General features: G+C 41.7%; 1 protein-coding gene and 1 pseudogene across 2 annotated transcripts; both read right to left on the reverse strand.

Moving 5' to 3' along the window:
- Positions 1-22583, reverse strand: part of LOC125717800 (H(+)/Cl(-) exchange transporter 7-like) — a 198322-nt pseudogene that overhangs the window by 157043 nt on the left and 18696 nt on the right.
- LOC125718092 (uncharacterized) lies at positions 796-4969 on the reverse strand. Of its 2 annotated transcripts, XM_048991618.1 has the most exons (6): positions 4872-4954; positions 3460-3529; positions 2380-3334; positions 2123-2290; positions 1916-2011; positions 796-1730 (listed from the first exon to the last, which is right to left on the reverse strand). In XM_048991618.1, the coding sequence occupies exons 2-6, from the start codon at positions 3474-3476 to the stop codon at positions 1422-1424; spliced, it is 1545 nt and encodes a 514-aa protein (XP_048847575.1). In that variant the 5' UTR covers positions 3477-3529; positions 4872-4954; the 3' UTR covers positions 796-1421. The 2 variants fall into 2 exon arrangements, with proteins under 2 accessions (XP_048847575.1, XP_048847576.1); XM_048991619.1 differs by lacking the exon at positions 3460-3529 and having other exon boundaries at positions 2380-2573; positions 4872-4969.

Genomic DNA, 22583 nt, shown 5'->3' on the forward strand with positions numbered 1-22583 from the left:
TTATGTACTAGCTCACACTCAAGAAACAGCATAAATGCTACTCATACACAGTTGGGGGGCAGGGGTCAGTCCTTGTGCCTGTAATGAGAAGGTCACCAGTTGAAACTAACCCAGCCACAGCACGTCTGTGGGTCCTTGAGCAAGGCCCTTAACCCCCAGCTCCCTGGGCGCCCCAACAGGCAGCTGCACTTCGCGGACAATTTACTCCACAAAGAGTAAGTTGAGGGAGACATAAAAAACAATTTCCCCACAGGGATTAATAAAGTCCATCCATCTATGGAATATTATTTAGCACTATCTAACGTAGAATATAAGAATTATGATTTTATAAAAAGTATGCCAAATATCCATGATATAATCATTACAATGTAAACATTGTAATGTAATCAACACAATGGAACCAACTGAGTATGTACACTGTAATCCCGAATAAGTTGGCAAAACTCAAAAAATTTGAGGTAATCAGTTACGTCAAATTTTTTAAGTTGTGAAATTTTAATTTTAAGTAAGCAGAAAAATCTAGTTTTGAGTTTGTTGTACTCATGCAAAATAATTTGTTCTTACTTAAAATACCCAAGTTACCCTGCTTATACATTTTGATAGCATTTAACTTAATTCTTTTAATTTCTCCCAACTTTAAATACTTAGTCACCCAGCTTATACATTTTGATTGTAATAATTTTTTTAATTAAATTTTCCATTTTGAGTTTCATAAATGAAATTAACCAAATTCTAAATCTGTAAACACTATAAATGTATGAAAACGCATCTGTAATTTCAAGCAAACACACAATACCATTTTTAACATTTATTTTTAAACAAAAAATGTCCAACAGGTAATACCAACATGAATGTTTACAGTAAACATGCCTTCTATAAACATACAAATTTCTCAAAACCTTTAAAACAGTTTGTCAGTAACAGATTTACAATAAACACTATTTTAAAATGAAGTATGCCCAGAATGTTAATACAATGAAAAAGAATAACAATACTTTCTATGGTGTTCTATTTGATATAACAAATCAACATGACACCTGTAAAGTAACCCTTTAAAAGGGTGAAAATTCTCAGGGGAAAAAAACATTCAGGAAAAAGTAATGCATAAAACCCAGTATGACTTGTAACAAAAAAATATTTTTGAAGAATTATTTTGTAAAATATTTAACAGAATTTTACATGACCAACTTTGTTTAAACATGAGCTTCAAAAAAAATGATTTAGTTTGACAAAATTAAATATCCTGATTTTTAAAACATACATTAAGTCATATAAAACTTAGTCTTGCGGCATTCATAAAAAGAAATAAAAATAGTGCATTCTGGTAAGTGACTCCTGTATAGTTTAAACTACACGTACTGACATGTTTTTAAGTTACTGCCCCAGTGCCAGCCTTCATTAAACGAGAAAAAAAAGTAGCTCTACATCAACTCATTCTTTAATGTTTGCACGCTAGGAGACAGTTTTCCGTCATCCATGCCGAGTAAAACTTTTTGCACAAATTCAAAAGTTTTGGCAAGTCCTTTAGGATATTTTAAGTGAAGAGCATACATGAATCCAAACAAGACAAGAAAGGCCTCTGGAAGTTGGCTATGGGTGGTGACCACTTCATTCTCCAGGACAACTGAGACCCTCACTGGATCGTAATGGATTGGAGCAGCAGCATTTTCATGAACAACTGTAAGCAGGGACACTGGAGCATCCTCAGTCAGTACTTCAGGATTATCAATCTAAAAAATATTATTCAGGGACATGTTATATTCATGTTAGAACATTATCAATATGACTGAGTCAATATTACATGATTCATCAACTAGTGATAATTACAAATATATTAGTAAGTAAAGGTTGCCCCTCAACCTTCACCTTTGCAATAGAACATGCATAATTGTAAAAACAATGAATGAAGGCTTACCAGGGTGGTCCTAAAAAATCCTATGTCTTTGTCACGCAGCAAAACTGGAAGACCTCTGATAACGGTAGTCCGTCGTGAATTTACATCATGCAGTTCCTGTAAAGATGAAAAACAAGAAGAAGAAAAAAAACAACATCTAAATATCTGAAATAAAGAAAAATCTAATTACATTTTAAAGAATACTTCATCTTATGACAACAACCATACCTGCTCATCATGAACTTTCAAAAGATTAGCCAGGGTATCTGCTGTCTTGCCTGTCTTGGATGCTTTTTGCCTTAAAATGGTCATCAAACAAGGTAGGAGGTAGTCCAGTTGTGCATAGAATTTGTTGGGCAAATTCTCATTTGTAACACGTTGGTACTCTGCAAACAGCTAAATCGGACAAAAGAGAATTTTATAAAACAAACCCACATCAGAAAATATATAATAATCACTAGAAAACAATTATTATTATTATTTACCTCAGATGTTATACGCAGTGCAGGCCAGAGATTCAGAAACTCATTCACAGATGGGCTTCCGCTAACAATGTTCTGTCGTCGCAGAGCAAAAGTTTTCTCCATGTTCTTGTGGATGAGACTAGTATTTTTTTCTGTCTTCTGGACTTCAACAGCAATTTCCTGTCTAACTGTTTCAAGAGATGCTTCATCCTCACCTTGAGGAAAGTTTGGCAAATAATTAACCTCAGAACGTCTTGGTTTCTTGATTTTAGAATGTGATGGTTCATTCTCAGGATGGCCTTGACTTCTTTTCCCAGCATTAACAGTTACCTCAAGACATCCAATTTTCCTCATTTTGTTTCTCAAGTTGCCCATCTTGAACTTTAAACTGGTTTTCCACCCATTCCAACCTGTGTCAGAGCCTGGCTCCTTCAAACAAGGATGCTTTGTGACAAGGGCCTCTGCTACTTTTCCTATCTGTTTGTCGTCTGGGTACGCCTTAAAATCATACATGGTTGAGCCAAGCTTCTCCAGAATGTCATGCTTTTGGTCTCTTGTCAACTTTAGACCCTTTCCGCTCTTCTCAAATTCATCATTTCCCTGTCTAAGCCTTAGCTCAACATCATAGGATAACTGTGGAATTGGAAAATCACGAGGCCACATCTTAGAACGTTCAGGATTCGACACATCTGATAGAATTTCAGTAGATGTAGTGGAGCCATCTGATTGCACTGGCAGGATATGGACCACTGCCTTTTGAGGCAACTCATTTATATCATCCAAGGAAGTCAGCTGATTATTGAAATCAGGGTCCTCATATTGTAAACTAAACTCAAGGTCCAGCTGAAGTTGGTCTTTTAAAATTTGAATAAGTGCACTAACGGAGGCTGGTTGTGTGCTAAGTTTCACTTTCCTTGCACGGTCTGCTTCAACAACACGCAGTATCATTGCACAAGACACTGTGCTTGCTGATGTGCTATGGGAGGAGTAGGAAAAATGACAAATATTGACTCACCAACACATGGCTTCAAATTAATTTTGAATTATTTATTCTAACTGGATATGCCAGGAATAGTAGTACAAAATGCATATTTCACCCACCTTTTAAATGCCTCCATTGTGTGTAACTGGTAAGAACCTTTTTGTAGTCAGCAATAACCGTCCTTCAATTCTGTATGCACACAAAGTCACAGTGTCATTTAGTCGAGAGTGCAAGTAGAAAGACTGACTATGCCCTACTACAGGAGAACACAGTTCATAGCAACGAAGATGTTCCACATACCAACAGTCATAGTCAGTACAGAAGAAAGAAACCTTATTATTTACCAAGTAGATCTGCAATATTTTTGCAAACTTTGGCAATCCTCCACTTTCTCCCACTGATACAGACATGCCATTGGCATACTCTGTACCATCAACTGTGACTTTCAAGGTGCTGAAAACTGAATCACTGTCTGTTTGCTTTTTGATGCACATTTGAGCAATGTCTGGTAGGGATGACACTGAAACTGAGTTAACAGCACTTGTTTGAATTTTAGGTTTGAAAAAGGAGCCAGAACTGAGATGGTAAGCAATCATGTATTGGTGTCTGACTGCCATAGTCTTGAGAATGTTTTTAAAGTTCTGAGCATCATGCACTACCCTTTTAAAAAAGCGATGCTTCCCCTCAAACCGCATAGTCCAAAGATGAACCAAGGGTCCAAAGCACTTAATTAGATCAGCGTAATGCTCAACGTAATGGTGCTTGGGTCGTAGTCTCCATTCAGGAAATACTTCTTTCAGTGTTTGTCTATGGTCGTCAATTTTGCATCGCAGATAATCTAACATTTCCTCTGTGAACAATGGACACATTGCCAATTCAACCAAATCCTTAAGCTCCATTAGCACTGCCCATGGACCACTTGTCTCAGGCACTGCATTTCCTATAAGTAAAGGAAGCAATCTCAGTAAAGTGGCATTTTCATGCCCATTGCCTCCTATGGTACCTTTAGACATGAATGTTTTCGGTAAGGGCTTGGGTTTATCTACCTTATCTGAGAACTGATAAGGGAATGACATTATCTTTTGATTCAACCATTCTAGTGTAAAACAGCGTGTAACGAGTCCGATCCGCCATTGAAATTAATATTATATAAATAATATTACACCTTTCAGCTGAGAAGCCGCACAAACGAAGTATTTCAAAATAAAACTCCATGTTGTGGATAACGCAGTTTTAAAAATAAGTGCGGCATAAATGTTTTAATTTAAATTTTACCTGAATTTATAAACATTGTGCTGGTCAGTAACAGCTCCCAACACTGAACTAACGTTAAAAGTTTCTTATTGACCAACAAGCTACAGCGCGGGATGAGGAGCTTCCTCGCCTCAAGATTTAAACAGGGCTAAACGCGTACTCTGTAATGCAACACATCTAAACGCATCTACATTACTTTTAAATGTTACTGTGATTATATGGATTAAAACACTTGCTTAAGATTCATTGGATTTGTATATTTCAATATTTTACTTACTGTAGTGTGAAGCGAGGCCGATCCGCCATCTTGAAAAAAACGAACGAGGAATAAGCGCGGGCAAGACAGTTGACGTGAACGTGGATGACGTCATACGCAAAATCACAAGGCTGAAAGATTTTGAGTTAATAAAACTTTAAAGAGACGTTTTGTTTAAATTAAACCAGCAAAATTTTCCATCTTACTTGAAAGGTTTAATTTTTACAAACTCATAAATAAGAAAAAGTTCTAAATACTCATAAAGGTTAATTAATATAAACTAATTGTAATTATTTAAGTTAATACAACTCAGTTCAATCAATTAGTTACAGCATTAGGGTTTACAGTGTATTTGCACCTTTTGTTAGTCTAAGTTTCTGTTAGCTACTTTATGTTAGTCATGAATCTATGAATATTCACTTTTATTAGCGTATATTTCATCATTATGTAAAAGGACAAATATATTATCAACCTTTTAGTGAGACAATGTGTAAACGGCTGAAAATACCAAGGTTTACTACTGAAGGAAGGGATTCACCTGAGTTCACCAGAAGTTCATGGCTGAGTATTTTTAAAAAACCAAGTGGAGCTGCTCGCGCCACTATTATGTTCAACCGAGAGACCAAACGGTAAAAGAAATGACTATCAAACTTATCACCTAGAGGTGAACATAAATCTATACAAATATCACCCGCATGCACATTACTTCTTTTACAATAACCAACTCCTGATCCATACTGTTAGTCGTGAAAAAAATAACTATTGTGTACATAGAGGCCCTGTGTAAAAAGATAACTGCCAAGGAAAAGATCAAAAACATTTATTTCAAGGATTCAAAGTTTTTATGGTCATGTACAGTGTACAGTGCAGTTCTTATTTGATTAACTTGAATGTCTTCACAGACAAGACGATTAAACAAATAAAGCAGCGCAACATTACAGTAACTAACAACAAACAAACAAAGTTCACGAGTACTATTACAGTATTCATATCATTTATTTAAATTTAATTTTACCAAGTAAATTAATTGAAAAGCAGTTACCACCGCTTTACCTGCTTCTCGGGAGAAATAGCAGATATACAAACGTCATGTATGTAACTAAAATCTTAAGCCAATAAGGGCAAAGTTGTGTCGTAATGCCCACGCTCGCCTCTCCTGCTCCTGTTTCTCTCCCTCTTTTCTCCACTTTCCCCGTTGTAACACCCTCGCTTTCACTAGCTCGCGTCCTGCCTCGTCTTTCAGGCCGCTATGCTCCTTTACCTTACGCCATAAAAGTGCTCCTAATGATTGCCTATCCTCCGGTTTGTATCCTGCACATTTCACTGCAATCCCCATACGCTTCCACGCATCTGCCGTCTCTCTCTCTCGGCCCTTTTCCTGAGCTGTTTTTCCCACTGCTATTTTTAACAGCTGTATCTGTTCACACAGAGGCTTCCACCGCCCGCGCACTGGTGGACCCCAGCCCCCGTCATCCAATTCTCTATCAAATTCGTGATCCATGTTTTAGCTTATCTGACTTACACTTCTCCTGATCCAACAACCCCTGTGCCTCAGGGGATGGATTTATCCACCCACACTTAGTACACCTCTTAGTTGTCTCTGAGTGCCCCACTAACAAACACCACCAAAACCTAAACCCACACTCACACACAATCACCGAACCACGCAAAACAGTAAATAGTAAATGGTAAACCCACTCACACTGGAATAGTGAATAGTAAACACGCACTTACACACGCGAAATAGTAAATAGCGCTGTGTACACTTTTTGGTACCTTGGGACCCCACGTCTCGGGACTTTTTAGCCCGATGCTTTGAGTACTCTAATCTCGGGACTTTAACCCAATACTTTGAGGACTTTCACCTCGGGACTTCAACCCGTTTTAAGGAGGATGAACCTTACTCCTCCGACCAATTTAGCTGTTCGGGGGTCCTGAATTTCCCGGGACGCTCAATCCCAGCTGTCCTACTGCTCGTCAGCAGTAGGTGGGTTGCCAAACCAAGGACACGACAGTGGACTTAAATCCTCCGCCAATAGGTTCTACTACGGGGTCCTGTACCCTCTGTTCACAGGCCGTCAGAGCTACGCACAACAGGCCCTCGCCACAATATTGGTCGACAGATCCTGAGACACTTCCAGCCACTTTATTTAGCAATCGCCAATATGCAGAATTCGATAAAACAGGCTCTGCTCACCTAATTGCTGGGCGCCCGTGGCTCTCTGCGTCCCCAAGACCTCGTCTCTGGTTCCAATCCAAACAACCTTCTCCTCATCCCGGACGAGCCCCCAAATTGTTGGAGTTAGACTCCACCGAGTCCGTTGATGAGGAAAAGATGCATTCGTGAGGCAAAGGATGGTTGTAAGTCAGCTCTCTTTATTTGTTGTACAGATCGATCCGGGAGCCACTCTCAGATGCACAAAAGTACACACCAAGGGAAGCTCAGCTCCCTGTTGTCTGTGTCTAACTTTTATACCCCGTTTAGGGCGTCTACTGTTCTTGTTGGTATCTTTCCAGTTGACGTAACATATAACTATTGTTTGGACATTGCTGGCGTTAGTCCCCACACCCGTTCCCTTTGATCTTATCTTGTTATGTTGCAATTTAGCAGCGTCAGCGACCCCCTCCCTTGTTATGTCCCCGCAGGTCAAGCGTAAGCTTAATGTCACCACGAGCCTGTCAATGTACCTTCTGCTTTCCGGAATTTACTTACACAATGAGGAGGGCTGGAGCCCCCCTTCTCTTCCTGCCTGTGTTCCAGTTTGTTCCCCTTTCTCAGTGTGACAAAGTTTAGCACGCAACCTAGCCCCCCTTCATTCGCCATTTATATTTTCCGCCGGGCACCCGAAATGCTGCCACACAAAAGATTTAAAAGTGTCTGGGGTATCTACTATAGTAATTTAGTCAGATGCCAACATATTCACAGCAGCTAATTTGCAGCGCATTCGTGAAACCGCTTTTCGCTCCAACGAGAAACTCATGTTGTAATATCGCGAGATCTCGTGACACGCGTTTCACTCCCACTTCTTAGTAACAGTCATGATTTGATAAAGTGACAACCTGCGTAATAATTGGTAATACATAGAGTTTGCTATTGTTCAGGCTAGCAGACTGTTATGGCTTGAGGTTAATGGTGCCTGTTACTTGTGAATTTTCACATTTGCAGGGATCTTCTGCCTCGTGAACGTGAAACGGATAATTATGCTAAAAGAAGAAAAAAGCAGAACTGCAATGTGTGTAAGGCTGGTGCTGATTTTTCAGTCTGAACACAGTAAAATTTATACAAATTACCTGTATTCAAACTTGTATTCTTTATATAGTTTGGTTAATTACTATTTAAAAGTTTTATCTGCGCTCCATTGTATAACTTGTACTGGAGATTTGTATGTACTTTTTGATTGGAAATGGTTAGTTGTATATACATTGAATATTTTTATGATTAATTTCTTTGTTTATTTAATTTGGCAACAGATTTGCACTTTTAGAAGTATTGCTGTTCATTTTTGTGAAAGTTGTTACTAAAAAAAACAAAAGAAGCAGACTTGTGTAAATCCTATATTGGCCGTGTATTCTTCCTGTAGCGTAGTGACAGCTTTTTGTACGGAAGCCGTGAACGGCTGTGCTTGCAAATATATTTTCTTCTGAATAATTAGAAGGATAAGCATATTTTGTCGCCGCCGCGAGATAGTCATGCCATACACAGCTCTGCTCGTTTTTGTACTGTTACTGTGTTACTTAATTTGCGCATCCATGAATTTAACGTTGACATTAAGTCAACATTGACATTGACAACGTTGACATTAAGTGTTGCACCTATCTAGTGTTTTACTGTGAAGGGCATGTTATATCTCGTCTCTAAGTCGCACTATGGTCCAGGGGAATGCTATGTCATATCAGAACATGTGTCGATTATGTGGCAATATAAATATTTTATATTACTGTCAGTTTTAGTTTCAGAAATCCATCATTTGAGAAAAAAGGCCAGTCACGACAAATATATATGGAATATAACAACAGAGTTTAGGCAGCTGTATTTGTTTAAGTGTAAAGATGCACATAGAAACATGCATGAGCTCATCTGAGAATAAACTGAATGCAATGAAGATTTGTGACTCCTGCTGGAAAATGCGAATAGTGGCAGGGTCTTCAAGTAGTACATTTGTCTGAGAGTCAATTAATATTAGGAAAGGCACAGTTTTTTTTCAATGGCGCTAATTATCAAGAAGGAAATGGAGTACCCCAGCACCTGGTTTACGGGCACTGGAAGCTCCAGTATCAGTCAGACTTTCATGTAAGTATATGTGTGTTTAATGACTTAGCAGTTGGTTAAAAAGTAGACTTGTGCATGTTTCATCTTTACCAGGGGCAGAGGGGAAACTCAATAAATAGCCTTCTCTCACACTTCCAGACCTGCAGAACTGAGCATGTCCCCTGGTTTTGTGCATATGTCTGTAGGCTTTGAGTTTTTCCTATGGGGGCTTCAATTTCCTCCCAGAGTACAAATACGTGCAGATCAGTTGCATTGGGGAGTCCATACTGTGATGCTGAGTGGGTGTAGGAGGAGATTGAGAGATGAAACTCCGGATGATTTACTCCCTCGGCTAACTAACCAGAACAGGATCGTACCAATACCAAAATGATAAGTTTATAAATGTTTTTCACTACCCTGATTCATTCAGTTATTTATGTTTGTTAATTCCACCTCCCAAGCAAATACATAAATAAACAAACAAACAAATATTCAGGGGGAATGTGTCATAGGTGATAGAATCAGTGGATGAATCTAAAGAAAAAAAGTTATGATTTCTTTCTCTCCAAAACACAATGCAAAAAACTCTTAAGTTAGGTAAGACATTGAAATTTTATGACAGTAGCATGATGCAGAGGAACAACAGAAGGAAAAATCTAACTAAACCTGAGTCAACTAGGACTAATTACACTAAATTAAGTGGAACACACAAAATACCTAAAACCACTTAATAAACAAGCAAGAAATATTACATTTGATTAACTATACTGATGCCTGAGGGAAGTTCTTGTGCTTAATGCAGCAAGTATGTACAGCTGCAGAGACACTACACATAGTGCAAATAAATTAAAAAGTATACAGTACACACACTGATTCCTGAAAAATCTAAATACCATGGAATACTAATGAAATACTTATCAGGATGATGATGACGATGATGATGATAATAATAGAAATAATAATGAATTAGTTTAGGGTATTATGCAATTGACATGTACAATTAAAAAAGAAATTGCACCAGACATTTCCTGTGGCAAAGAAGGGTTGCTTTGTGCCACGTTACTCAAGTCAATTCACTTTATTTTGTATAGTGCATTTTCACAGCCTTACATAGTCTCAAAGCACTTTACTTTGTCCCTGCCCAATTGTCCCAGTGAGCAATATCAAGCCTGAAAAATTATAAAGCCACATTGGCAAGGATAAACTCAGTCATAGTAAGAAACCTTTGGAGGAACCAGAGTGAAAGGGGGAGCCCATCCTCCACAGGGCAGAAGTCAGGTTAACAAAGTCCTGATCTATATGGTTCAATTAGTTAAGTCCGGATGTAAATACAGAATAACTGGCAGCAGGGCACACAGGAAAGACGTCACAGGCAGGAGGGCAGGCAGGAGGGTGGCACAGGCAGGACGTAATGGGCAGGAGGGCGGGCAGGCAGGGCAGCACAGGCAGAAGGGCTGGCGGGTAGCCAGAACTGTTTTGCCACTGCAATCTGTTTTACAGTTTCATCTGCATTTGTTCCCACAAGGAATAACAACAGCTAATTTATGAACATGCTGCTTTTCAGAAAAGAAGTTTAATTTCTAGGAACATGACCAGTGCAAACATTTAGTGTTGACGGTTCTTTGTAAAATGGATGTTCTGTACTTTTATTGATCTGTCCGTCCATCCATCCATCCATCCATCCATCCATCCATCCATTTTCTAACTACTTCTGATGAAGTTCCGGGTTATGAGGTATCCTGAAGCCCAGGCAATATGGGACACACACACACACATAGGGTATACCTATCTTTATGGGGCCCGCTCATTCACTTCTATGGGATAAATGCTAACGCTAACTATGACAAGCTTAACCCCCACCCTGCCCTAACCATAACCATAAGTAACCCAGCAAAATACAAGAGGTTTTGCATTTTTAGTTTTTCCATAGCAGTCACAGATTTTTATAAAATAGAGTTTTCCTGGTTTTCGGTTTCGTGGTCCCCATAAGGGAAAAAAAACAGGTATTTATCACGTTATGGGGTAGGATAGGTATACCCGCTCGCACACACACACACACACACACACACATGCACACAAATGGATAGATCAACACAGTTACTATGGATGTCGATCCTGCAATAATGAGACAGAACTATCATACTTAATAGGATCATATCCCTAGTTCTACATATGCATAATTATATTTTAAAAAGATCCCACGCACCCAGCACATGAGATGTTTGAACTTCTGCCCTCTGGTAAACGTTACCGCAGTATGCATTGCAGAACAACCAGATTTAATAAGACCTTCTACCCCCAAAGCCATCAGAATACTAAATGCTAATGAACATAAGTTTATGTGAAACCCTACTCTCTCTTCCTCTCTGTGCACTTTATTACCACAACTGGTATTAAGTTTACTTTTTATTTATACAGTATAGTGCAATAATATAATCACGAATGGTGTGTGAGTGTGCCCTGTGATGGGCTGGCCCCCCATCCTGGGTTGTTCCCTGCCTCGTGCCCATTCCACATTCCGGGATAGGCTCCGGACCACCCGCGACCCAGTAGGATAAGCAGTTTGGAAAATGGATGGATGGATATAACTAACATAAGACAGACATTACACCTAACAAACAATAAACACGAAATAAAGGAGTGGACACAAAAAAAATGTAATGCAATGACCAGATTTAACACCTGGATTATGTCCCCCCTTAGTCTCCTTTGCTCGAGGCTAAACAGATTCAGCTCAGCTAACCTCTCCTCATTAGACATTCCTCTAAGACCAGGAATCATTCTCCCAGCTAAGCAAGCCTGAGTCCGGCTTCCACTCCCCCGATTCCCAGCAATGTTAACTTGGAAGGGCGTGTTCTGTATGCACAACTGAGACAACCCAGGTGGAGCTCAGCTTATCGGCTGGCAAAATTGCCTTCAGGTATCACCCACCCTAGTGAGAGTCCAAGCTAGGGCCGTTCTCAGAACTCACCCTAAACGAGGTCCTGCTCAAAAGTTGTAATGACCGCCTGAGGTACCTGTGAGCCTTGCCCGTAATGAGTCAGTGGGTGTAGCCGAGCTGACACGCTTTTGGGCGTCCAATTGCTGAGAACTCCCCTTCGGTTTTGACAAACTGTACGATCGCAAGCAGTGACAGCAGAGCCACAGACAAGCTCAACCAGCAGAGAGCGAATGGTAAGCACCCAACACCCGAAGGGCTCAACTGATCACATCCAAACGACTTCCTGATGGGATTGTGTACGTAACTGGTTTACTGTTGTTAATAGTGGTTGAACTTCTATGCAAGTCCCCTTGTTGGGGGAGAGGGAATGAATGAAAGCATAAGGTGAAATAAAACCTAAAATAAATCAAAAAGGTTAAACAGAAATCAAACCAAATGAATTGTGTTTCTTCTTCAATTGTAAACATAAATTAGTTATGCAACAATAACCTAATTGGATGTTAATGTATTGTGATCAAATTGATTTAGTCCATGAAGTTAATTCCTGCTTTCAGGCAAGAACCTGTGTGTCCAATTATGCGTGTTGTATCACCGCAGTTGACCACCAGAGACCCAACTCAGATGTTGTTAACCTACTATGGCGGACCACTAGAGGTGCAATTTCAATGGAGTGGCACTGCTATGGCTTGCCACTAGAAGCGCAATTTCAAAATGGAGTGGTAGTTCTATGCCTGACCATCAGGGGAGCAATATCGAAATGGGGTCGTAGTTCTATGCCTGACCACTGGAGGCGCGATTTCGAAATGGAGTGGTAGTTCTATGCCTGACCACTAGAGGCGCAATTTCGAACTGGAGTGGTAGTTCTATGCCTGACCACTAGGGGCGCAATATCGAAATGGAGTGGTAGTTCTATGCCTGACCACCGGGGGCGCAATATCGAAATGGAGTGGTAGTTCTATGCCTGACCACTAGAGGCGCGATTTCGAAATGGAGTGTTAGTTCTATGCCTGACCACTAGAGGCGCAATTTCGAAATGGAGTGGTAGTTCTATGCCTGACCACCGGGGGCGCAATATCGAAATGGAGTGGTAGTTCTATGCCTGACCACCGGGGGCGCAATATCGAAATGGAGTGGTAGTTCTATGCCTGACCACTAGAGGCGCTATTTCGAAATGGAGTGGTAGTTCTATGCCTGACCACCGGGGGCGCTATTTCGAAATGGAGTGGTAGTTCTATGCCTGACCACCGGGGGCGCAATATCGAAATGGAGTGGTAGTTCTATGCCTGACCACTGGAGGCGCAATTTCGAAATGGAGTGGAAGTTCTATGCCTGACCACTAGAGGTAACCAAACGGTTGCCGACGCAAGATGAGTGACACACACATTTAATGCATGCGCATGCCGCTTGCGGCCTTCTTCTGTGCCTTGCACAGTATAAACCCCCTTAAAACAATTACTGAAGCGAGACGGCGCTCGCGTTACGGCGACGGATTTAAATTGTGAGTGCACTATAATTTGTCGCAAATGGTGCTTAACCACGGTGGGTCTCAAGCACAGGAGACTCCCAATTTCTAAATGACACACTCACAGCGCAAAGTTGTGTTAAACTTGCTTTGTCTACAGCAGGCACACACATACGAGTATGATCCTGATAGGTAACTAAGCTATCGGTCTTATGTCCAAGCGCAACATAATTTAGGTTAGAACCTCGTAACAAGTATTCCCGTTTGCTAATAGAGAGATCTCTCCCAGGATATATAGAAACGGAGAAACTCCGAATCGAACCTGGAAACAAAGCGCTACATCTGAGAATTTCGTCAGACATATGGTTAAGGTTCACTGCAGTTTAATACGAAAGAACTACAATGAAATAACCGAAAATAAAACAAAATAATATAACTACTAATAATAGAAATAAAAATAACTATAATAAGCCCTTATGATCCCGCTTAAATGCCTTCAGATTGCCATGAGTGCGACTTTGGCAACCAGTTCACAGTAGCGCTTCTTCACTGCACGTTCGGTCATAAAAAATTTAAATTGTGTGCTCAGAATAAGTTTAAACCTTCTGCCTTGTGATTATTAACCAATTGTTATGCCGAATGGTCGGCTCCTCCAAACTCAATTGCGAAACACTGTGAGTCTGTTAATGTGTGACTTAAATGGAACTCATTAATAACCAGTATCGCGTAATAACCTGGGTTAGAATAGAAGGCTCATCCAACAAGCTGCGTCACCAGGTAATGTAAACGATCGGTAGCGAAGCTCCCCTCACGGCCAACGAGAGAGAGTCTCGCGATTTTTCAGGCGAATTTGAGGTTTCAGAGCGTAGATCGCACAGGCAGGGATTCTTGTGAGCACTCAATGAACAGAGGCTGAAGTTGTGTAAAAGACATGCATTTATTCCTATAACTAACATAAGACAGACATTACACCTAACAAACAATAAACACGAAATAACGGAGTGGACACAAACAATGTAATCATGAAAATGCAATGACCAGATTTAAAATGAGTAACCTTAAAAGGGAAAATACTGTTCTGCAATGCAAGCAATTTTGCAAAAAATCTTATCTAGCTCTGATTTAAAAGAACCCAGGGTTTTAGCTTGTGTTACAATAACAGGAAGACTATTCCATACTCTAACTACACGCTGTGTACAGAAATGCTTCATCAAATTCGTTTTAAAATGTTCTCCAGCTAATTTCCACTTATGGCCACGAGTTCTGGTATTTAAACTAACATTGAAATAGTCATTTGGCTGAACAGCATCCAGACCTGTTAGAATCTTAAACACCTGGATTATGTCCCCCCTTAGTCTCCTTTGCTCGAGGCTAAACAGATTCAGCTCAGCTAACCTCTCCTCATTAGACATTCCTCTAAGACCAGGAATCATTCTCGTTGCCCTACGTTGCACCTTTTCCAAGGCAGCAATGTCCTTCTTAAGGTATGGTAACCAAACCCGCACACAATATTCTAGGTGGGGTCTTACCAAGGAATTATGTTATCGTAGCATCACTTGCCTTGTCTTAAACTCCACACACCTAGAGATGCAATGTGCCTTCTCGCGTGGTGTTCCTGCAGAGGGAGTCTGTGAGTGCTGGAGATTGGGGGAGGGGGCAGTGTGGCTATGTCTGCTCTGTGTTCCTCCAGACGAGCAAAGAAGCTGTTTAGCTCCTTTGCTAAAAGGGCGTTGCTGTTAACACTGATGCTGTTGTCGCCTTTGAAGTTTGTAATGTGTTGTATTCCCTGCCACACCCACTGTGGGTTGTTGTATGTGAAGTAGACCTCTATTTTCTGTTTCTCTGCCTGCACTCTTGACTGCGCTGTCTTGTCCTGTAGTATTGTATTGTTGCTCTTGTGTTTATCTTGCACTTTCTCCCTCTGTTTGTGCTCCTTTCACTCTGTATAGTTCTATCTTGCCCGCACTTGTGTCATCTTGTGTTGTTTCTGTTTTTCTTCTTTGTCTTGCACCGTGGTCCAGGAGGAACAATGTTTCCTTTCACTGTGTACTGTGTATATTGCTGAAATAACAATAAACCCACTTGACCACCTGCCTCGATTCATCCTGAAGAGTTTTCCAATGTTGTTCAAAGGTCTGTTTGTTTCGGGTGAAGGACACGCCCCTGGACGTGCTGGATAAGGGGACCACAGATCAGTGTCCTCAGTCCTGCTTCTCCCTTCAAAGCTGAGAGGAAGATGACCCGCCTGCTGGTTCTGGTTTTGGCTTATGGAGCTCTGCTTATCTCCACAGAGGCCCAGCAAGATTACCACAGTCTCCCTGCACTCTACAAGACGGCCATTAAACTCGCAGTCGAAAATGCTCATCAAGGAACCCGTCAGCACATGAATTTCTATAACATCCAGGGCCGTCCGAAGGTAACTGCTGAGAAAGTGTTTACAAAAGTGTGAAACTTTCATCATCTGCAAGCTGAACTAATGAGAATCACATTGATTTTGATGTTTTAATTTCAATGCCTATGATGCTTAATGTCTCTTCACAATGAAAGTGATGGTTGTATATCTCAGCCCTGGTCAATTTTACCTTCTCACAGTTTCTCTCTGAATCTGCTGCAGTCAAGTCTGTGACAGTTTGCCATTTTTTGGGTGATTATTGTTTGTTATATTGCCTTTAAAACAGTTGTAGGCAATTTTGTATATAACGTGTTTATGTGATTTAGATCAGCAGTGAATACATTGACATTGAGATTCTCTTGAGAGCAACAAAATGTCCAAAGTCAACTGCAACAGACCATCGGGCTGACTGTATTTTCATGGACAAGAGGGTAAGTAAAGAGTCACTGTGACTGTGAGCATTGGACATATCAGTTAGCAAATTAATTTAGGTTCATGTTAACTTTTTTGATGCCCTGCGGAGGAAAGTTAGCCAACAATAAAGTAACAAATAGATAGGTGGCCTCAAACAGCCAGTTCCATCACCTTATTCTCAAATTTTAGTAGGTTTACAGGCTTAAAGGCTGGATTACCAGGCAGTTGAAATCAGCCTTAAATGGCAGTGTGGTGTTTTGTGGTGAAAGGGCAATTAAATCTGGTCAGAGCAGGGTAGATGCGCAGTGTGAATTACCCTTTAAATTTACCTCTTTAAATAGTGAACTACAGGACCACTTAGCTTGATCGGAGGACAGTATTTTAATACAGAGCAGTGTTCAGTTAAACGGGATTTGTTGTTCATACTTTTAGATGAACTTGCTTTGTATAATATAGCCTTAAGGTGACCCTGCTTTGGAAGCTCTTTCCTCTAAAATTGTTCTGTGTCATTAAACCCTGCAGTCCAGCAGCTCTGCCTTAAATCTTTAGATATATCTTTACTACACCTTCTCTCACTGTATTTATTGCCCACCACTCTTTAAATACTGTTTTTGTGTGTCTGTGTGTTTTTGCAGCCATTCATTAACTGTAGAGTTTGCAGCAGACGGTCTGGTAATAATCTTACACATCCATCAATTGACTGTGTACCAAACAAGAAAGTGGATGAAGTAAGTGTAGAGAGTCTTAGCATTATGGAAATGTAACAGGTGTGTGAATTGTGTCTAAACATGTGGTTAAACTTTGATTGTGTTTGTACATGCAAAAATTTGATCAGAGTACTGTTTATTAATGACAAGGTTACTTTTAATCTGAACAACAGTGGCAGCACCAGGGAAAAGCTTGGGGGGGGGGCTCTAGCTCCTCCTCCAATGACCATAGTACCCCCACAGCACCCCCAAAATATTGGTTTCATTTTTTCTTTAACTATCTGTAAAATCTGTATATTGTGTAAGACATTTTTGCGGTTTTTATAGCATACTTGTAGTGTATTTTTTCTTCAAAGTACACATAGAGGCTCTGTGAGCTAGACGTTAGAATTTCATATTTTATCATATTTTATCCATGCTGTAGCTTATCGTGCTGTGTGCTTCTATACAGCATCTACATAAGCTGAAAAGCTAAAGCACCCGCTCTAAATAATCTCACTCCCCTATAGCACCTGTAGCATTAAGTCACTGGCGCTGCCACTGCTGAATAAACGACTCCAATCTGACTAAACCGCTTAACTTTTCCTCCCCATGTTACATTTCAGGACAAACGACGTAATATGTGTCCTTCTGATAAACCTCCTCTCAGATCTAAAACTGCCTTGGCTTCCAAGGACACTAAAGAAGCTGAAGGAGACTGTCTGGGCTGTTTCTGATGGCTGATGGTCCTGCAATGTGGACCAGAGGAGGAAACTGGAAGGGAAAATGCTTTGCTTTATATCATGCCCACCCAAAGCCCCCAGTGAGTAAGCCATAGGCGCCGATAGCATGGAAAAACTCCCAAGAAGGAAGAAACCTTGGGAGGGACCAAACTCAAAGGGGGAGCCCATCCTCCTGGGGCCGGCAAAGTGTAGGTGCAGGATCACAAAAAACTTAACGAGAGAATTCGACTGTCCCTCACAAAAACTGTAAAGTTTTAGTGGCTAAATTGCTTTTTCTATGCCTTTTCAAACAGGAGGAGATTTGTTTGGCTATATGTAGAAATTTTCTATACAATTTAGACAGCACAGAATCATTAACCTACTTTAATGAATTTATTTATACAACCACATATTTCACACATTTTGACATCAGTCATGCAGTGAAGATACAGTCTCTTTATTTCTTGACGCCAACCCTCCCCATTAATCCGGGCTTGGGACCGACACCTAGTTGAGCTGGCTTGCTCCCTTAAGTGGCTGGGTTAGGCTAAACTATGTACATATTTATAAAGACTACAATAAATTTATAAAGACCTCCCTAAATATGTAGTCTAACAAAACGCAGTTTAAAGAAGGTAGCCTACCTGGTAAACAAAGAAATTAAAAGGCCCACAGCATATAATCGGGCTATATTCCAAGCAGTTTTTAAGAACGTAACCTACATGGCGAAATTGAATTACTTTCTGGACCAACAAACGCAACCAGGCATGAACATTATGCACCTTCCTAGTCTTGATGTAAGTCGTCCTACAGATGAGGACGTTAGGCAGCCTTTAGATCCGACCCATCATGCACTGCAGTTTTTTGCAAATTCCTCAGACGGAAAACCATTAAATACCTCTTCTATTACCTTATATTACCTTATATTCATGTAATAAATATACAAATATCAATTAGTTGGAAATCAGCCAGACAGACGTAATTACTACAAATGGTTTCCACTGTATTTGTGACTCTGAGTGCCGCAGGCTTGGATGCAGTGCCGCACCATTTTGTAAGGCATGCACTGGCCAATCATGTAGCACTTCTCTCAGAAATATTAATGAGACATCACCTACCACCCTGCAAAAAAGAAATTTGCCGCTTGTCCCCCTGCACATGAGCCAACTTGGCTGCGTCAACCAGCGGAGCTCCGGAGCCTCTGGAGAAACACGCGGCAAAAAAGGCTCGCATGCGGTCTTCCAAAGTTTGGGAATACTTCAGTCATGACACCTTTTCTGCGCCTCTACTGTAGCTGGCGTTAATGATGCTGTTTCAGCCATTTTATATTTTCTGTTTACTTATTCTGTCATGTAAGACTGAGACAAATTATCGTTTACGACAATTCTTACACACTGTAGCCTGACTTGCTGACTTAAGTAAGTTTAACTATAAGCTACCTTTGCTAGTGTTTGTGAATAACATGTTTCTCTAGTTATGAAATTATTCCATGTTTTAGCATCTGTTTCAACATTAAAGTCAAATTGGTATACTGAAATATATAAAAACTATTGAACTATTAACTTAAGTCTAACATAGAAAATCCTACTGAATCTCTTAAGATTTTCCTTTTTTGTTAATGCACTAATGTTTAAGAAGTGTCTTAATAAATTGAATTTCAGATTTGTGTGTGGGTGGGAGTGGGTGAATTGTATTAAATTCATACATTCATTCTTTTGGCTCAGACATTACTGACCTAAAACAAATTGAGGCATTGGGTAAGTGCTTAAATTAGCTACTAAATGGCAAAAAATATTCTAAATATCACATTTTCCATTCTTCGGTATAATTTTAACGAATCACCTATGCTGCCAAACATTAACGCATAGATTGTCACAACACTCTATGTTTTAGTTCTTCTTTATGTGTATAGGACGGTGTGATGGTTCTGGTGGTGGGTGTGGCCGACGCTGCTCGCGATGTTTGGCTATGCTGCAGTCCCAGGGACCAAGTTGGAACACATTTCCACCTTCAAGCTTAGGTGGAAAAACGGCACCGAGACCCAGCAGCAGGACAACTTCACTTGTCCAGACAACCAGCCCTGCTTCATCATTGAAGTAAGCCCTGTGAACAGGAGCGAGATGTACTTCTGCAGTGGATGTTATAGCGGAAAGAACATCCCCATCCTCACGTCTGCCGGAGTGCCCCCTCAAGTGGGTGTGTGACTTAACTCGATGGATGAATTGGACAGAATGTACTGTTACTAGAGGTCGACCGATATGGGTTTTTCAATAGCCGATGCCGATATTTAGGAGTCAGGGTCAGGCGATGGCCGATATATGCTGCTGATTTTTTTTGGCCGATAATTGGACGTTTTCCCCTCTATTTGCATGGTAAAATATCACACTAATAATAACAAACGATACACAAAATTTCTCAATTTAGCATTTATTGAATACTCAACTTGGAAACAATAACACATTTATAAACAATAAAAATAGCAGCATCAGAATCTCTGTTAGTGCACAATATAGCAGCAAACTCCTCATGTTTGACGGAAGGAAATTTGTAAACAATACAAAAAGGAATAAGCATGTTATCTTCAGTTGTAATCCCACTTCCAGTCCCTGAGTCTTACTCACCACACTCATACTTCACACCAATCAGACAGCAGTTAATTAACCAGAAGAGAAAAATGCAAAAACACAACAGAACTTGTAAATAATAACAAACTAATAGACAATAAAAATAGCAGCATCAGAATCTCTATTAGTGCCAAATATAGCAGCAAACTCCTCATGTCTGACGGAAGGAAAATTTGTAAATACACAAAGGAATGAGCACATCTTCAGTTTTAATCCCATTTCCAGTCCCTGAGTCTTCCTCATCCCACAAGCAGGCAAGGAATGTCACCCCGGTTGTGTGACACTTATTTTATATAATAAAATAAGTGCCCCCTGCGGCCCCAGAGCCCGAGCAGCCGTCTCCGCTGCCTGCAGCTACCGCGCCCACGTCCGAGGCGCTTTCCCTGCCTGCAGCTCCCGGGCAGGCGCCCCCTCTGCAGCCTGCAGCTCCAGTCCCTGGCCCCACTCCAGTCCCTTCTCCCCCTGTGACTCTGGTACCCTCACCCCGACGAGCCCGACCCCGGCCACGGGTCCTTATGTCTGTGTCCCATAAGGGGAGAGGACACAGACGCACGGCTGGGGTCCCACCCGCCCAGCCCCCTGGCTCGCCCTCCCTCGCCGGCGCTAGGGCTTGGTCGGCGCCTGCGGGTCCTGGCCCTCCGGGTCGGCTGTCGTCTGCGGGTCCCCCTCAGCGGCCTCGTCGCCCTGCCTCGGTCCCTCCTCCGGCGTCTTATCGGTTGCCTGCGGGCCCCCCGACGGCGGCTCCTCATTCGCCTGCTGGTCCTCCCGCTCTGGCGTGTCGGAGGACGTCGCCGTCTGCTGCGGCTCCCCCTCTCTCCTTGCCCTCGCCAGGGTCCCTTCCAGCTCCTTCGTCCCCTTCCCTGGTCTCCCCTCCGACTCCCTCCTTCGTCCCTGCGTCTGTCCCTCACCCCGTCTCCTCGGCCCCTCCGGCTCCGGCCTCCCGGCCGCCTGCAGCCCTTCCGGCTGCCTCCCGTCGCCCGCTGGGTCTCCCTCGGGCTCCTCTTGGTTCCCCCTCCTTCTCTCCCTGGCCTCCCGTCTTTGTCCCTCCTGCCTCTGCTCCCCCTCGCTTTGTTCCTCCTGTCTCTGTCCCTCCTCTCTTTGTCCCTCGTCCCTCTGGCTTCTGCTCCTCTTTCCCCGATGTTCCCTTCGTTCACTCCCGGTCCTTTTGTCCTGCCTGTTCCCTCCGTGTCCCCCTTTCTGATCTGTTTCTCTGCCTTTCCTGTCTTATGTCAAGTCTTGTCCTGGCTCCTTCCCCTGTGCCAGTTCTGTCTGTCCGTTCTGTTCCCTGTCCCTCATTAATGAGGTTTTATATAGATATACATATATGCCCGGCTTGTCCGCTCCTCGTGTGTGCCACGCCCCCTGATTACCCACGTGTGCTTCCCTGATCGTCTCCTGCTTTGCCCGATTACTTTGATTAGTCATGACCTATTTTAAGTCCTGGTCTTACCTGTTTGCCCTGTCCGTCATTGTAGTTTGTCAATGCCTGCGTTCCGTCCTGCTCTACCCGCTCCGTTTCCCCGATTAAAGACCCGTTTTCACAAACACAAAAAAAACTATATGTATACATATACATACACTGAACAAAAATATAAACGCAACACTTTTGTTTTTGCTCCCATTTTTCATGAGATGGACTTAAAGATCTACAATTCATTCCAGATACACAATATTACCATTTCTCTCAAACATTTCTCACAAATCAGTCTAAATGTGTGATAGTGAGCACTTCTGCTTTGCTGAGATAATCCATCCCACCTCACAGGTGTGCCACATCAAGATGCTGATCTGACATCATGGGTAGTGCACAGGTGTACCTTATACTGCCCACAATAAAAGGCCACCCTGGAATGTGCAGTTTTGTCTCACAGCAAAATGCCACAGATGCCACAAGCATTGAGGGAGCGTGCAATTGGCATGCTGACAGCAGGAATGTCAACCAGATCTGTTGCTCGTGCATTGAATGTTCATTTCTCAACCATAAGCCGTCTCCAAAGGCGTTTCAGAGAATATGGCAGTACATCCAACCGGCCTCACAACCGCAGACCACGTGTAACCACACCAGCCCAGGACCTCCACATCCAGCAGGTTCACCTCCAAGATTGTCTGAGACCAGCCACTCAGACAGATAATGCACGGCCCCATGTTGCAAGGATCTGTACACAGTTCTTGGAAGCTGAAAATGTCCCAGTTCTTGCATGGCCAGCATACTCACCGGACATGTCACCCGTTGAGCATGTTTG

This window comes from Brienomyrus brachyistius, chromosome 22 (assembly GCF_023856365.1).
Source record: "Brienomyrus brachyistius isolate T26 chromosome 22, BBRACH_0.4, whole genome shotgun sequence".
Lineage (NCBI taxonomy): Eukaryota > Metazoa > Chordata > Actinopteri > Osteoglossiformes > Mormyridae > Brienomyrus > Brienomyrus brachyistius.